The sequence below is a fragment of the Seriola dumerili genome, unplaced genomic scaffold, assembly GCF_002260705.1.
Source record: "Seriola dumerili isolate Sdu_G_001 unplaced genomic scaffold, Sdu_1.0 BDQW01005691.1, whole genome shotgun sequence".
NCBI classification, from domain to species: Eukaryota; Metazoa; Chordata; class Actinopteri; order Carangiformes; family Carangidae; genus Seriola; species Seriola dumerili.
The window spans coordinates 344528-362075 of record NW_019179946.1 but is presented as its reverse complement, the minus strand read 5'-3'; the positions used below and the strand labels follow the sequence as shown (position 1 = coordinate 362075).

General features: G+C 39.7%; 2 protein-coding genes across 2 annotated transcripts in view; both read right to left on the bottom strand.

The window, feature by feature from the left end:
* Positions 1-545: 545 nt before the first annotated feature.
* On the bottom strand, positions 546-9058 carry kcmf1 (potassium channel modulatory factor 1). The gene is made up of 7 exons (XM_022769798.1): positions 8877-9058; positions 6924-7091; positions 6557-6696; positions 4219-4320; positions 3901-4084; positions 3142-3436; positions 546-2159 (listed from the first exon to the last, which is right to left on the bottom strand). The coding sequence occupies exons 1-7, from the start codon at positions 8890-8892 to the stop codon at positions 1895-1897; spliced, it is 1170 nt and encodes a 389-aa protein (XP_022625519.1). The 5' UTR covers positions 8893-9058; the 3' UTR covers positions 546-1894.
* Positions 9059-9992: 934 nt separating this feature from the next.
* Positions 9993-17548, bottom strand: part of itga1 (integrin subunit alpha 1) — a 48329-nt gene continuing 40773 nt past the window's right edge. Inside the window, exons 19-30 of the mRNA XM_022769830.1 lie at positions 16229-16305; positions 15776-15902; positions 15603-15680; positions 15105-15181; positions 14873-14962; positions 14575-14677; positions 14338-14454; positions 14150-14248; positions 13635-13748; positions 13384-13479; positions 13161-13274; positions 9993-12291 (exon numbers count right to left, since the gene is read on the bottom strand). Of these exons, the coding sequence (XP_022625551.1) occupies positions 12235-12291; positions 13161-13274; positions 13384-13479; positions 13635-13748; positions 14150-14248; positions 14338-14454; positions 14575-14677; positions 14873-14962; positions 15105-15181; positions 15603-15680; positions 15776-15902; positions 16229-16305 (1149 nt within the window). The 3' untranslated portion in view covers positions 9993-12234. The remainder of the gene's footprint in view (positions 12292-13160; positions 13275-13383; positions 13480-13634; positions 13749-14149; positions 14249-14337; positions 14455-14574; positions 14678-14872; positions 14963-15104; positions 15182-15602; positions 15681-15775; positions 15903-16228; positions 16306-17548) is intronic.

Here is a 17548-nt window from a genome sequence, read left to right as displayed (position 1 = left end):
AAACATGAGAACGCCCCTTTTGTTTCTTATTCATTAACATCACTCAGTTATGTCACGTTGTCACTGAATACTAATCAACTGATCAATACATTTTGATTTTGCTTATCCGCTTTTGATCATATCAACTGGGGCATGTGTACTAACTTAGTGTGTACTTTCATATTATATTTTTACGTGCTGTATGTTATGTCTTGTGATTTTCAAGGCATTTTAGTTTAATCCCCCTCCCCATTTAGCATTTATAAGCACTATGTAAACATATAATAGTTTATAACACACTTTATATGCACATATAAGGACATTTGCAAATGTTTATTAATGTACAGTATTTGCCTTTATATTTAATTATGGGTGTCCATATAGTTGGTGACAAAGACATTACTGTACATTTATGTCTGCTTACAATCACATTATAGTGTGTTATAAACTATTTATTCAATGTTTATATAGTGTTTAAAAGACTAAATTAAAGTGATGCTGAAGAGATGTACACAAACATTTGTGGAATCACAACAATATCACAAAGTGCAGAAGGTGTGACGGTCTCTTGGTTTCATCAAAAGCTGTGCACAGTTTATATTTATTGTATTCTAAATTTACATTTAAAAAAAAAAGTCTGCCCATGTCTTAGAACCATTATGAAAGTTAACGCACAAATTCAATATACATCTCATTGTATTTTACATAGAGGGTAAAAGTATAGGCATGAAGGTGGCATGATTCATATCAAGGCTCAAGAGTCAGAAAACAAACATGAATAAATAGAAAGTGCTAACCCTAGCAGAAAAAATACGAATGATTTCTCTTTAAAAAAAACTGCAGTGTGGAAAGTCTCGAGCTCCTATTACCCAACAAAGAAATTCATACAAACCATTGAGAGCATGTGGTCTGACACTGTGCATGAGCAGAGTGAGTGCCAGTAAACTGTGTGAGGGAAAGATGGATAGAGTTGGGCATCTGTACTTATCTATAAATTATAAAGTATACTGTGCCTAAACAGCTTATCACTAAATATTAACATCTAGGAAAATTTCAGAGGCAAGGTCTGTTTTCATCTGATGCATGTAGTCGTCGCTCTGCAGCCACCGATATATTCAGACAGTCGTCACAGAGAAAAGGCAATCTGGAGCTGAGAGACACACACATTGCAGCATTTCTTCAGAAGCTACTGTAGAACCCAAAGGTTTTCTCTTCATTATATATACTCACTCAAAGAAAACCCAACAACATATATTGTTAGAGTCAATTTTTGCATGTCAGTTTTGTAAACTACTCAATTTTCAATACTTAACCTTGTTTGAAATAACCATTTAAAAACAGTTGAAAGCTTTGGGATATTTAAAACAAAAAAGTTTCAATGACTAGGTCATTAAAAGTCATGCACGCTGCAAATAACTGCATGCAGTAGTTATGGTAACCCATCCAAGCACTTTTTATTTATTAATAGTCATAAACACACACAGCAGCTTCATCAGAGGAGCCTATGCTCTCTTGACTTTTGAATGTGGAGTATTTATACGAAGAGCCGTTTGCATGTCACAGGAAGCAAAGGTCTGCCACAGCTGCCTGTAACATTTACCTGATAAAGAAAAGAAAAGTTATGTGGATTGATTATCAACTTCATATATATTTTATATATATATTTATATATTTCTCTTCTCTCGCTCGCTCACTCAATTGCTATTGCGCACTCGTACATTTATCCCACTTGCTCTCATTTATTTTTGTTTACAATGTAACAAAAATGGTGACAGGCCCGAAATTACAATCACCAAAAAACAAACTCAGAAAATAGAGGGAGAAAGGAGGGTGAGGCCAGGGAGGACTGCTGCTGTTTGCTGCCCATCACTGACAGTTGCAGCAGAGAGGACACAGTCTGCTTGATGCTCGGACATCAAAGAGGAGGCGGCGGAGGCTCCTTCCCTGTGGAGCTGCTCTCTCTAAGCTGGAGGTTTTCCAACGCCACATCTAAAGGCATGATATCCACACAGCCCATGGCACCGAAGTCGGCGAAGTCTCGGCGCTCGTCCTCGTCAGAAGAGGAGCTCTCCTCGTGCATCAGCGTGGACAACAGCAGCTCCTGGACGAACAGGCTGCGGTCTGCACGCTCTCCTTCTAGAAACTGCCGCTCTGCTTCGGACATCTTAGGTTCATTCAACCTGAAGAAATGGTTAACATTAATTTTAGAAGATATAAAAAGCTATAAAGCAATGTTTTTACAAATGGGTCCCTCAATTAAGGTTTGTTTCTATGGCGACTGAAATTGACTTGGGGATTTAAGAGTAGGTAGGAGTCTCTGATCACTTTGATAGATATAAATGTAAAATGTCTTCACCTAAATCTGCACGAGTCATTCATGACAGCGTTTACAATTTACCATTTTAATTACACAAGTCAGTCGGTGGTTATAAGAACTACAAATGTCTTCCAAGCTCTCATACTGCCTTTAGCTTCTTGGCCTTCTGTAACTTTAGAGACTAATTGCTTTACAACAGAAACCCTTCATTACATTGTATTTTGCACATGTAAAGTATAAAGTCTGGTGATATATTAACTGATCCTCCTGATCAGTAGTGTCGATGTAGCCACTGTCGTCCAAAAACACACCAGTTAGCATGTTCATTACTTCATTACATGGGGACTGTAGTTCATTTTGGATCAATCCAGCAAATACTGTACAATTGTACTAAATCAGTAGCTGAAAACAGCCCCAAATAAATGCTCTACTTTCTGTCTGAGTAATTTGCTACATATTACAGTGGCCAGATGTTTTAGGAAATTATTTAGCCTTAAAAAAAATGTAAGTATAAAATTCATAAAAAATGTAAGTGTATATCCGTGACCTGTTTTTAAGTAGGAACCATTGGGTTTGGGGCTGAGTGCCACAGACAAGGTGGGGAATGGGCAAAGTATTGAAAAATGGAATAACACATTGTTGATTCTGGTCTTTTAGCGGGGAGCTATTATCATACATATTAAAACTCTACCATATGAACATCCGCTACTATAAACCTGGATGCCAAGGTGCAGACAGAATTAACCATCAAAAGAACATTTACTCAAATTGAGTTTTCTTTGACACCATATTAACTCATATAAACAATGCAATGAACTATGAAACCAATGACTGGCCACACTCACCGTGCTAATAGGAACTGGGAGCTGTGGGACGAGGACGAGGGATTGCTTTCACCCACAGTGGCAGTGTTGGCAGTTGCTGTGCTGGGTGGAGGGATGGTGGTGCCAGTGTTGCCCGGGTTGTTGCTGCGCCGTGTCGCGTGGCGTCCCGTCTCCACTTGCTGTCGTGCTGCCTGAGCCTGCTGCCGCTCTAACTGCAGTTGCATCTGGAGCTGCTGGAGCTGGGAGGCTGAAGGACCTGACGAGTTTATTTGCCCCCCTGCCGCACGCCGCACACCTGACAGCTGAGACAACAACTCTGCAGGAGACACAACAAAAACAGGCGTCACCGCTAGCTGTTTCTAAATAAGTCATGATTTCAAAAGAAGAAGATGTGAGGGACGGTGATGAAAAGAGGAATACAGAAATTTCTTTAGATATGATAGTACAACATGGCCAATATGACTAAACAAAAAACTGGTATTCAATGTGCTTTCAGTCTCACTCAAAATCTCGAGGAGAAATTCTGGCATGTTAGCAACACATATATCATCTACACAAAGAAAAGGTTTCACCAATTTTGGATACATATTCACCCGAAGTCTAAAATGTGATGGTAAAGTATTACATACTCGGTATACATGGTCGTTTTTTTTTTATACCAGCAGAGCGTCCTAGTGGAGGATCTAACTCTTGTTGTCTGGTTCCGATAGATCATTTTGAACCACCTATGCAAAGAGTATAATTATGTGAAGAGAATATTAGTAAACCACTCATTCTCACCTGCAATTGGGTCCATTGCTTCTCTGTTACTGGGGGTGTAAGTGGAGCTCTGTGATGAGGAGGATGAAAGTCCTCCTGTGGAGCCGCTAGTAAAGTGCATATTTGTGCGTCGTGCTCTGGGACCGCCCAGTCCTCGTCCAGGGTGGAACATCCTGCGTACATGTCGAACACTGCTGGACTCATCATAAACATGGACTGTTAAGGGTAAATGCATTAATGTGACACTGTATATGGTGATATTTTTGGGATTTTATTTGAACTATATATGTAAACACATCTTTATGTAGACACAAGTGTGTGGCGACACAGAAAGGATATTAAATCTCTTGGTGCTCTGTGTTCGAGTGTGAGGTGAGCTGTGAAGTCATCTGTGACGTGGTTGGGGTCCCCTCCTGGCAAGGCAGCACATATTGGACAGATCTGAAATAAGAGAGAGGAAGAAGTTTCTGTTTGAGATGCTCTTTCCCTGAGCAAAATGTTGTTGTTTCCATCATTCCACAACGAAACAATATTTACGTACGACGCAATATTGTCAGTTTTATTCAGAGTCAAATTTTACCTTGTTACATTGTTATTACGTTGGATCTTAACCAGTCTGAAACAGCTATTTTACGTACTAAAGATTTAGACTAGAGAGGACTGTTAATACCCAACAAAGGCAGTTAAAAGAGTACTGCTCCAATTTAGCTCCAAATGGATCAAAATTGATGGAGCAAAACCAGAGATATTGTCTTTTTTATTCCATATTCTTCTTCCTTGTCAAAACCTGGCTCCTACATAACCCAAAATACAACTCGACTGCCAACAGCTAGGTCAGAGATTTGGGTGTAATATAATAGTAGCCTCAATAGGATGAGGAGCAGGCTACAGGGGTCTGGTAAGTGCACTTCTTAATATCACTGTAGTATCATTTGACTGATGATAACCTCAAAAGTTTGAGATCATACAAATAAAATCCCACCAAAGGTTAACCAAACAAAAACAAACCAGCGCTGCAATGATCAAGTGACAAATGACAGAAACTTAATCAGCAACAATTTTGATAATTTTTCAAACAAAACTTTGAATGCCAAAACTGAATACTTCTGTGTTCTGGTCTGTTGGTCAAATAAAACAGGCAATCTGACTAAGTCCCTGTGCACTGTGGGAAAATAATGTGGATTTTTAACTATTTTCTGACATCCTGCAGACAAAACTAAATTAAGAAAATAATCAGCAGATTAATCGATAATGAAAACAATACTTAATTGCATCCCTCAATAAAGCACACTGTAAAGAAAAAAAGTGTAAATGCAGCACCACTGTGCATTGAACTGCAAAAAACCTGTTCCAACATGTGTCAGGGATCTGCACACATCAAACTTTATTCAAACTGAAAATTTCAAAGCAAATGAGTCCATTAAGGCAATTACTACGTACTTCATTCTCTTGTTCACCAAGCCTGTATCACAGCACATAAACACCAGTATCTACAGTGCATCAAATTCACAATGCAACACCCCAGAAAATGACAACCTATACCTTAGCTGCCTTATACAAACACAGCAACAGGTAATAAAAACACTTCCTCTTTGACTACTGTCTTGTTTCTGTTGGCAATATAGCCCACAAAAAGACCAAAACCAATAGTCAATTCATCCTGTAGCCAAAGCCTGATTCAATTTATTCCACGCATTGTTGTGCAAAACTATTAAAAACACATTAATTAGCCACTCTGTTGCACTAGATGACATGTTCCAGAATTACATGGGTGCTGTAGTTTCTTTTGACTCAATCCCACATACACCATCCTGCTACTGTAAATATAAATGTGTATTCACCCACATCTGAAAATAGTCCACAGTAGTAGTTTGAATAATGTTTGATAAAAACCTACATCGCCCAGCTGATTTAGAAAATTGCTTAGCTGTTTCATAAAGTGAAACTATATGTGTAAGCAGTTTTCTTTAAAGATTTACATCCTTAGTAGGAATGAGAGTGTTAGCATTGAGAGATGAACTGGGACAGTGTTAGTTTTGGTCTTTTCATGGGATTTGCTGACACTCTCTCTGCTGTGGCATCAGTAACAGAGTCCAATAAAAACAAAAACAATCCACAGAGGAAGTCTCTGCAGTGTAGTGACTTAGTTTCATGTGGCACTGGTGAGCAACTGGAGCCCAAATATTACTAGTTGGCTCTACCTATGGTCAAGGGTCTCTTTTTTAACCATCAGTAGTTGTCCAAGAGACTACCTGCTGGCCTCAGCACTGTCAGCAGCAGCCTCACCCTTTGCCTTGCTTTGCTCATTGTACTCAGCAGAGGACACAATCATATAAACCATTCTCTGACAACAAGTAATCTATAAATGCCCTCTACGTGTACTCTGATAAGTCATTTTAGCTGACTGAAGTGCACTGCTAAACGGCAATAGCACACTGATCTGTAGTGATCCAGGCAGACAAAGAGTTTAAAAACAAACATCACTCCATCTAATGACTCCAATATACAGTATATCAGTGGATGGCAGAAGTAAACTAGGCTGCTGGAGCTGCTCAAAGCAACAGAAACAACATTTGAAAGTATTATGAACATCACTGAGACATTATTGATGACTACTTCATAAAATTAAAATCTGTAAATGCATACCCTGGTTCCTTAATGTGTGCAGTATACTCACCACCTCTGTGGAAGTCTCTGCATGCTCTGAGGTGACATGCTCCTGTAGGGACGTCTCTGTGAAGCCCATCTTGCCACAGTAGGGACATGTGAATGACTGGGGTTGCTCTACTGAAAAAGTGTCTCCTCCATAATACAAGTCTGCAAGAAGACAGTAAACACAGCAACTGTTATTGTTTTTAAATCATTAGTTTAATGATTAACACTAATAAAGTATCACAGTGCAAAATTAGGCTCAATTTAATCATAACTGCAATCATGTTGGATGATTTGTAGTCACAAAGCAGGCTGCGACACAGGCGTGATTAATTTGTGTGTGATCAGTAAGCCGTGCAAGTTTCTTCCTGGGCTTTCAGCTAGGTCCTTACCATAGTCTACCCTGGTTAATATACACTGCATGGGGTGCTCTGTGGTGTGTCTCGTTGTTGTGGCTCCGCTCTCGTAGCACGATGCGCACAGGTCGTAGTCGTAGCAGATTAAACACTTGAACCGTCGTCCTCTAAAGTTCCCTTTTAAACATGCATCACAGCTCACACCTGTAAATAAGAGAAGAAGAATGCAAAGTCAAACATGTGGACCTGACAATAAAGTTACAAATTCCTTATAACTGCGCCTGTGAGACTGGCAGTGAGAAAGCAATCTCTATCTGTAGGCCAGTCTCACTTACATGAACATGTGTTTTGGAGTGGCACCAACCCACAAGCGCCAGCAATGAAGAACTCTGGCATTCCAGTGAACTTCACAAGTAACTCTGAGGCCTAACACAAACGTATGAAGCATGTGAAAGCTGTTTTCATTGCAGCTTTTGTTACACATTTATAGCACATTCACACATTTTCAGGTTCCATACTGCTATTTGTATTCATGTAGATATGCATGACCCCAAAAGTTGAGAGAAAAAGAAGGTAAAGTGGAGCCAACCAGAGCTCCAGACATGTCATCTACTCCTATGTACTCGATATAGTTTAATACTATTGTCATCATATCAAATATTATTGCATCTCTCTGCTTGTTCACTCTTTACAACATGATCACAGTGACAAACTTTTCAAACACTGGCTTAGTTTTCTGCAGACAGTAATTTTCTATGAGACATTATAGTTATCATTGTACACTATATTCCAACTCCTGCCTCCCTGACATTTCTTCTTTAGGGAAAACGCCTTATTTGGCAAACCCTTGATAGTACCTAAGCAAGTATTAAGGGAATTTCCTCTGACTAATTTGACCTCTTGCAACAAATAGCTTGGAAATATTAACAAAGAAAAAACTCCACAAAGGTAACATTTATTAAGCAAACCTAGACCTAAACAAACATATTATTTGGCAATATGTTGCTATCAGCTCAATATGTTGATTAAAGGCTAGGTCGCACTACAGCAGGTCTTACAGCGGTCTCACTATCAATCACCCATGTGATATAAAAACAGTGTGCCTTCCTCTGGTAAACATAAAACTCAAATACACAAGGAAACAAACACAAACTAGCCTGGCCTCTACTAACTAATCACAAGTTGCTTGATTCTCCCACTATAAACAAGTAAGTTACCCATTTGGTCCTACTAGGACTAACTAACCGTATTGTGGCCATGTTTGAATTATAGAACAGCACAGCAACTTATGAGAAGATAAAACAGGATAGCCTCCTGCTACAACTAACGTTACGTGGTTCCCGAAAAGAACCAAATTTACACTGCCATCTGGTTTGCAGTTAAACATGCCGTAACTTAACCCTGGCTGGCTAGTAGCCTGCCACCTAGCTAACTTAGTGCTTGGTTTATGGAGAGAGGCCTCAGACTTTCTGTCTTCTTCTTGATGACAGTGCATTCGCTAACAACAGCAGGTTATGTGACCGGACGGGACACTAAACATTAGAGCCACGGGCTCTCAAATTCGCACAGATGTAGGCAAAAGATGATGGTAGCTACATTAGGGTATATCATAGTGTGGGGTTATGAGCGCCAGTATAAGCAACATTAACGACTCCTTATGTTAGCATACATTAGCCTGCTTGCTAGCCCAGCTAACGTAAGGTAACGCAGCACCTAGCAACGGCTAACTGCTAAGCGCTATGTTGCCGTATCATTGTAACTGTTTGCCTCGAATTAGGAGACATGATACACATATGTACACCAAAGCTGCTGACAGCGAATATATATATGTTGGTACAAGCTTGAAAACAAGCCGCAAAAAGCGCAACAACCCCCCCCACCCCCACCCCCCCTGACTTGAATAAGCACTTAGCAAGGCTAGCAGAAGAGCTAGCTGCTCAGGTAATGTAGCTCCAACCCCCGGCGCCGTGGACCCGTTTATCAACTCACCCTCATGTCGGGACATCCTACAAGCAGCGACACAGCCCTTCCTCGGGCTCCCCAGCGCGCTCAACGGGGGGACCGATACAGTTTCTGAGATGCTAAACTGGAAAATGCTTCACCCTCGTTTCTTTTTCGAGCAAGATGGATCCTCCAGCAGCTTACAATTTGTTCTGCTTCCCCTCCCAGAGTGTCACTTATCGCTGCATGCTGCGGGTGAACACCAGGCGGCGCTCTGCTACATTACAATACACAGTGGAAGGTTGGGACTTTATTTCCCTTATTTTTGCCTCGCAGGAATCTGGCCCCCAATAATGGCAATTTGAGAATATTCTACTTAAGGCTTCTGCTGGGCAAAAATCAGTTGTTGGGGTCCCTATTGACCTTCATTAGCCCTTACACTCAGTTGTTTTATTTAAATACTTCTAGTTAAAACTAATGCAATCTAATGCAACAGTCTGGCAAATTAATCCTATCTTCATAATGGTTATAATGTCAAGTTTTAATTATTTTACAGAGGTGTTGATTCGATAGGGGGATCATTTTGGAGAATGTAGTGTGTGGTGCTATTGAGCTGTGTTGCATTATGCAGAGACGTGTTTCCTTCCTCCATGAAAGTTATATGTTTTAGTTTTTAATTAAATGGTTTTGGAGGTGATGATGTCGTTGACTGATTGACAGACAATTGACTGACAAGTTGGATAGTGTATTAATTAGGCGTATTTAAGTTTTTTTTTGTTTTTTTTTTAAAGGAATGGTGCCAGAAATCCACTTGTTCCAGCCTCTCAATATTTGCTATTTACCTGAATTTTCTATGATAGTAAACTCGATATCTTTGTATTTTTGACAGTTGGTCAGACAAAACAAGGGATTCGAATATGTTAATTTGGGCGTCATGGAATAATGATGGTAAATTTTCACTGTTTTCAATCAATTAATAATTAAAGAATATAACTGTCAAATGTACTGACAATGAAGACAATTGTTGGTTGTGGCATTAACAGTACACATGTGATGGAATAATAAGATCTCGTCTGAGGTTTCCTGTGTGTTAATTACTTGACTCACAGAAAAATGGAAGCAAAAGAATTGATGATCAAGACCTTTTTCATAAAAAGTCTTTATTTTTGTACATAAGATTCATTTCATTTCTGTGCTGATGAGGACGCATACAGTCTGACAAACCAGTGCATTACAATGAAGACTTCACAGCAGTGTAGAAGGCTGGGATGGAGCTCACAACTCTCACTTTGAGCCTTACTCTCATCTTGACTCTTTCTCAGAGCTTACCAGAGGGTAAGCTCTGAGAAACTACCTCTTTCTATGCAAGTGGACAAAGAGAGACTCATGACTCCACCCTCGTGCATAAGCCTGATGCAGCCGTACAATCTTAAAATGACCAACAGTTACACATTCTGTACATACAATTTATTACATGTGCTTCATGTTAACAGTGGAGAGTGAGTGCTGAGGAGTATTTAAATATTCAAAAGCTCTTCTTCTTGCTGTCTTCCCTCAGCTTTATTGTACAACAATGAGGAAAAAAGTCAAGAAAGAAGAAGAAACTCAGTCTCCCCAACATACAATATAATCTCTTTTAACATACTGTGTAACCGTGCAACTTCTGGAAACAAAAACGAGACAGAAAACCTGAATGAATTGTAAGGTACTTTGTACCGCATATGGGGTGACAATGAGCCTACAGTATACCAATGCTTTGTGTACATGTTGTAGCTTGTCTACATAACAAACCATTTAGCAGTGAGTCCCATTTACTTTAGGGTAACAGAGAAAACTGCTGGTGAATAGTGACACATACATGTATATTTCTATGGTGGAGGAACATTACCCTCTATTTTGCAAATTAAAAAGGTTGAACACGAAGTATGCTACAGTCGTATCTCAACTCAATCATGTTAAAGCCTCTGCATTCAAAACACAGTCATTCAACAGGCTTAAAACCAAAGTAGTGGATACAAACCCTCATCTCATGTATAGTTTCAGTACAGAATAATTATACTTTCACTTTCGCATCAAAATATAACAATATTTACATATTTGCATCAGCTTTGAAATTGTGAGAGAGGCCAGATAATTTTCCTGTACGTCAAATGTTAATGTTATCATTCATGATACTGGTAGCACCTGAGCAAAATCATGTTCTCTGACCACTGATCACACACACAAAAAAAGATAAGACTTGTGTATAACATCTCTTAATTTACACGAATTAAAGCAAACACAATTCTGTACATTTTAAAGCTTTACATTTTTGAGGACTTACTTATATTTACAGTACAATCAAAGGTTTGGATTTTGAAGGTGCAGCTCTCTGTATCCCTCAATAACCAAGGTGAAACTAATTACAAACATTTAACATAGGAGGTGGGACAAGACTTTTTGGTTGTTGAACTGGTTAACTAAGATCAAAAGTATAAAAAATAAAAGCATACAGGCTGCACCTTTGTTTAGTAAAAAGCTTGTGTTCAGGTCAGTGTCTTTAGCCAACATTTTAACATTAAGGATGAAGAATGTGCCATGTCGTATTGCTAAAACTCAACAAAAATGTCAAACAAAATGATATAAAACGCTAAAAGGTACAGTGTTTTGAAAAACTAATCAAGCAACACAAGAGTCTAAATTATCAGACAGACTGCTCCAACACATAAAAAGTTCACATATTGTCTCAGAAGCAAACAGACCTTTGGACATTGCTGCTGTAATGATATAGAAAGTAAGTGAGGCGACTTTGGATGTTCACACTGAAAAACCTGAGTGCTCTTTTCCTCTAAAGCTGGAGTGCAGCTATTGTAGCTCTGAAGGTTTTGCAAAACTGCTGTATGTAATACAGATATTTGCTACTTTGCCAAAAGGTGCATGGTAAGTGATGTCTTCCTCCTTCCTGGTTGCTCTTCTTGAACTGACTGACCTGGCTTTACTTTAGAAAGAAGATGACCAAGAACAAACAATGTTTGCAGTTACCTCTTAGCATTTGTTTTGCATGGAGACTCAGATGCTTGGAGTTTTTCATGCACACAGTGAGTGCTGAAGATGTTACACAATTAAAAGGAAGTTTCTCTTTGAGAACTCTCCGTATGTGAGACCATCTGAATTGGCCCAGTGTTGTAGCCAAGTGCTGACAGCAGCAAAGAACAAGAGTTTGGAAGTATTTGCAAACATTATTTAACCCAGACTTGCGAAGGAAACAGTGAACGGTACTTGTGTTTTCCAGGTAGCCCCTGTGTCTTAGCGCTGAGGTGTTTGTGGGTCTTGGCATCTTCTCTGTGTGTCCAACTGTCTGTGTCACTTGTGCGACCTGATGGCTCTGGAAGCAGTCGCTCACAGAGCTGCTTGCTGTCTGGATACTTCAGTCCATTATTTCGTCCTTTGTGTAGTCATTGGTTCTTCTCTTGAAGAAGCCCAGCTGGAGGAGAAACAGAAAACTCAGTTACAAAACTATTCACTGCCTGTGTTAAAGCAACAGCTTTGGCAAACTCTTGCTGAGAGTTAGTGTAGATGAGAATATCAATGCCACTCTCATATCTGTATGCAGTTAATATGAAGCTACAGAGAGGCTTAGCTTAGCATTAAGACTGGAAACAGTTGGAAACAGCTAACCTGACTTTGTCCAAAAGTTTTTAAAAAATCCACTTGCAACTATCCCCAGAGCTTTCTAATTAACATGTCAAATCTGATTTGTTTAATCTGTGAAAAACAGATGCATATAAGCGACATGTTGTGGTTTTATGGGAGTCAAGTGTATAGAACATACTACTGTATATAACTGCTGTTATGTGTGGGGCTATTTCTTGGCAGGGGGCAAAGAGAGAAGTCTCGTCATCATCTTGAGGCTCCCAGTTGACTTTTTTCCCCCTCGTCTTCTATCTTTATGCTAAGCTAAGCTAACCATGTCCTTGTTGTAGATTCATATCTATCTTACAGAAATGAGAGTGGCATGGATCTTCTCATTTGTTGGAAAAAATGCAAAAATACAAACAACCATATTTCCTACATTCTACATTGTTTTACTCTTTTTCAGGTTCGACTTGTACTTTTAGATCATTTTGTTACTCTGCCCTGCACCACCTACTTTTTATCTCAATGAACTCACTCCTAATATTTGCATAACAGCAGTGGATGGACACACACATTAATCCACATTTTCTTTTGCCAATTTTCTTGACATTCACGTAAAATTTGTGCAGGAAACTTAACTAGTGACAATTTCACACACATGGTGATTTGATATTTGAAGATTTTAAACACTGTGCAGTCTAACTCGGGAAATATTACCTTCCAAAGAGCGAAGATGACAAGTGCTAAGATCAGCAGTCCTATCAGGATGCTGATTATGATGACCCAGATAGGGATTCCTCCTAAACTCTCCTTCGAAACCTGGATCTTCACCTGAGTAGGACACGTACACATATAATAAATATACACACACATGCAAACACACACAAGTATTTCATGACAATAACAAAATACAATACTACACAAAAACTTTATGACTTACAAGTCTGGTCCTGTCATTGCTGTTTAGTTCAAACAGGTTTGTGTTCTTGATCCCCAGCGTACCATTCACCAACATGTGCACACTGGAAAACTCCCCCTGCAAGATGAATCTCCTTTAAACGTTTGCTTTCCTGTCTATCCATCCATCAGTCAGCTGGCTGTCAACCGCTCTACTTTACTCTCTGTTAGTCTATCATTTATCATCGTTCAGAGGGAGGCATGACAAGGGAAAATGAATCACTTAAAACCCACCTTAATGAATGTAGGTTTCCACACTCTGAATGTGACATTGACCTGACTGGTCTGAGCCTCAGGGAGGGTGCAGGTAAATGATGGACAGTACACATCACGGTCTGCAGAACAGGTCTGTAGAACAAACACAACAATAACACATGGTGAGACAGGAGCACACACAGAGGTGTTTCATCAAGGAGGCCAAACCAAGATCAGCCTTCACTTATGGATGTCCCCAGGAGGAGTTACAGTTGTTAACAAATACATTAATAAACCACTGATTACTTATTTATATACTACTTACAAAATGATAAATAGGGTTGTTACCCTTTCATGAAAACAGGACCAGGTTAGTCTGGAGGGATCAGTTTCCATTTACAACTCAGGTCAGAATTATTTAAACCTTCTTTATGAAATAGAATTTCCTATAAATTAGACTGAATTACTGAAATAAGTAATAAGTCTGGTTTCACTGGTCATCTGGCTTTATGAAAGGTGAACAGTCTTTGGGAAATAAACCCTACATTACTCACCAACAGGAAGACACTAAGTGTTTCTTTGTTTGGATTGGGGGTTTTAGTTCTTGGGTTAATTTGATCAGGGTTAATCAACCTCGCTGCGTCACATTTCACCTGCAGAGAAAGGAAAAGTAGATATGAAGGCGTGTCTGTCTGTTCCAATATACTTGCATCTCTACATGTGTGTGTGTGTGCATACATACCTTTGGGCTGGTGGTGACATGTGTGAGGTACAGCAAGTTGTTCCCCCGAGGAGACCGTTGAGGATACGTAACAGTAAGGTCAAGGGGTGGAGTCACCACATCGCCTGCCTCCTTCACCTGAAGAGAGGTGAGACGGAGAGGCAGAGGCAGAGTGAGACGGATAAAGAGTGACCGAACGTACCACACCTGCATGCAGCTCTATGTTCGCATTATCAAATCAGCAGTTGTGATCTCTACCGTGTAACTGACGTTGACCTCCTCTCCAATCATCCTGGTGTCATTGAACACAGTGGCATACTGTTCACCCTCTTTTACTATGATGTGTCCATCCACAGGCCGCCTACAAGATGCACATTTTAAAACGATCATATTAGATTTTTTCACTTTTCAACACACCTGTGCTGTTTCTTGCTATGACAAATCAAAATGTCCAACATGAAACATCTATAGACACCAATATTGTATCCACTTTTACAGTGCAGCGTGGCGGGAGAGCAGAACACATGACGTGTGATGAACAACTACAGCTACTCACACTGAGAATATGAGTCCAGGTTCATACTTCACAGGGACCGAGATGAGCACTGTGTTGTCATTCAGGGTAGAGGCCAGCTCTTCACTGTCACTGTGGGAAAATTAAAAAGAGATTTGCACTATTCCAATGCACATGTGTAAAATTAATTAGCAAATTCTCATTTTTGCAACAGAATCATTTAAGGTAAACAGCTTCAAACTGGAAATAAAACATACTCTACTGATTGTCTCACCTTGTAGCTGTCACATTGATCTGAATTACCTCCTTAACATGTTTGGGATTCATCTGAAATTTCACCCTCAAATTCTCCTGTGAACATTAGATCAAACCTTTGATTAGCATTAATAAAAATAAAGAATAACTCAGCAAATAAATCGGACTTTAAACAACGTAACGCAAAGTGCATTTCAGAGCAATTAAAACACAAAAACCATAAAATAATAAATGCTGGAAGAGATGAGATGTTTTGAAGTGAGTAAAACCATAAATAAAAAATAGAAGTAGAATAAACGACCAGAAATAAAAAGAAAACAATCCAGATAAATATGAGGAGATACCAGTAACACAGCCTTAAAATGTATAAATGAATAGACAAATATAAAATAAATCAAATTCAATTAAAATCCAGACTAAAAAGGTAGGTCTTGAGTTTGCTCAACTCTCTGCAGCCCATATATATTGTATAGATATTATATGTAGTCTGGTGAATGTACTGCACGCTGAAACAAACCTCCACATTGCTTCCCAGGAACGGGTATCCAACAGCACACTCCACTTTAGTGTTATTCAGATTGCATTCCTTCTCCGGCTGATAGAGCAAAATAACACACGCGTCAGCACACACATCACAGGCCATACTGTATACACATATCCGACAGACACAAGAGCACCACAAAACCTCACCTCTGCTTTAATAAAGTTGATGTTGGGTGTGAAGCTGAGGATAACTTTGGTGTTGTACGCGTTGTCTTTGCTGTTTCTAACCTTGATTTTCACATCAATCTTGTCCATCTTTGATTTGATCACCATGCTGCAGAAGTAAATGAAAACAGTCAGCATGCTCAGTTGTGATGCACATATCCCCCCACAAGGGGGCAGCCATGCACTGTAAGAGTTTGCAGCAAATAGGCCAAACCACTGTGCTGTGAGTGACACTATAATCAACTATTAGTAACTTGAATGTGAAAACTTGTATTCTTTCAATAAAACAATACAAATATGATCTCTTTACAGCCTGTATGGACAGAAGGAACAATTACAGCAACCAATAACTTCTAATGGACATATGGGCATGTTACTATTGTTTTCAGATAGACATGAAAAATGTGAACGTATCCTTTCAATTCTAATTCTTACCTTTTTACACTAGGCTCCGCTTCGAGAGAGAGGTCAGCAATGCATTTCTCATCACTCCCACAGTCCACTAAGGGAATCTACAAGTAAGAGACGTAAAAAGAAGAGAGTGAAATCTTTAAGTTACCTCCACTCAAAAATGTGTCTTGCCTGTTGTCACTTCAGTTAGGTTCACAGTCCTGTCTGCGACTGACAACTTACTCCAGCACACTTAAACTGACAGTGGACTTTTCAGTGAAACAGAAACATCTTGTGTCGAGTAGTAGTTAAACACAATGATGACTTGCTTGGTGTCACTTTAACACTGAACATGCAGGTAGCCTTATCTCCTCAGGTATAAATGGCACTGCAAAACATGTTGTTCAATATTAGTATATTTTCAGAATACGTTGGTATGTGGCAGGACATGTGTTAGTGACAGAGGCCCTGATGTGTGCCGAGTGTTATTCCATATGAAAGGTTATCTTTATAAGTCTTCAAAGAGGTCTGGAGGGGATCTTTAAAATACTGGAGTAACCATGAGCATAGTCCTCAGAAGCTGCTCTACAGAAATGAGAATCAAAACAAGCTGCTGTTGCTGTGTCTTTGTTTGTATCCCTGACTAAAAGGGTGCATTCAAATGACCTTAATTTCCTTTTCCTTTCCCTGCAGAGTGTGTGGGGGTCACAGTCGTATTTGTTCCCATTCTCAGTCACTCCCACTGGACTGTTAACATCAACAGTGTCTACTCTCACAGGAAAAGACGTATCATCTGCAGTACAATGTCAGAAGAGAAACTGCAGCTTCCATTTGATAACTTCCCTATTCTCTCTCTCTGTGTGTGTGTGTGTGTGTGTGTGTGTGTGTGTGTGTGTGTCTGTGTTTGTGTCCCATCTCTTACTTTCCATAACAATAAGAGGAGAGATAAAGCTTCCTCACGGTGTAACATTGCTGCTATGACAGATTCTGACACTGAGGGAGTCGGGATGTGTCAGGGCTTATACACAAATCACACAGGGTCCAGTGCTTAGGAATGCATGGTGTGGTGTTGCTGCTACTGTGTATTTCGCACACCCTGGCTTTACTGCTAACACTGAAGCAAAACTTTCATGTGATATTTCCCCTGTTTATCTGGACACGTCACTCATTGGAACAATTATGTGGAAACCTTTTTGTTAGAAACAAGTATGCATGTGGGAGTGTGGGAAGACTCTTTCTGGCTGTTGGTGTTGAAATACTAATGCAGACTGGAGGAAACACTGAAGGATGGCAGTCAGCTGTTGCAGATGCTAATGTACTGTAGCAGCAGTGAGCTTGGAGCCAAACAAGAACACCCCACTTCTC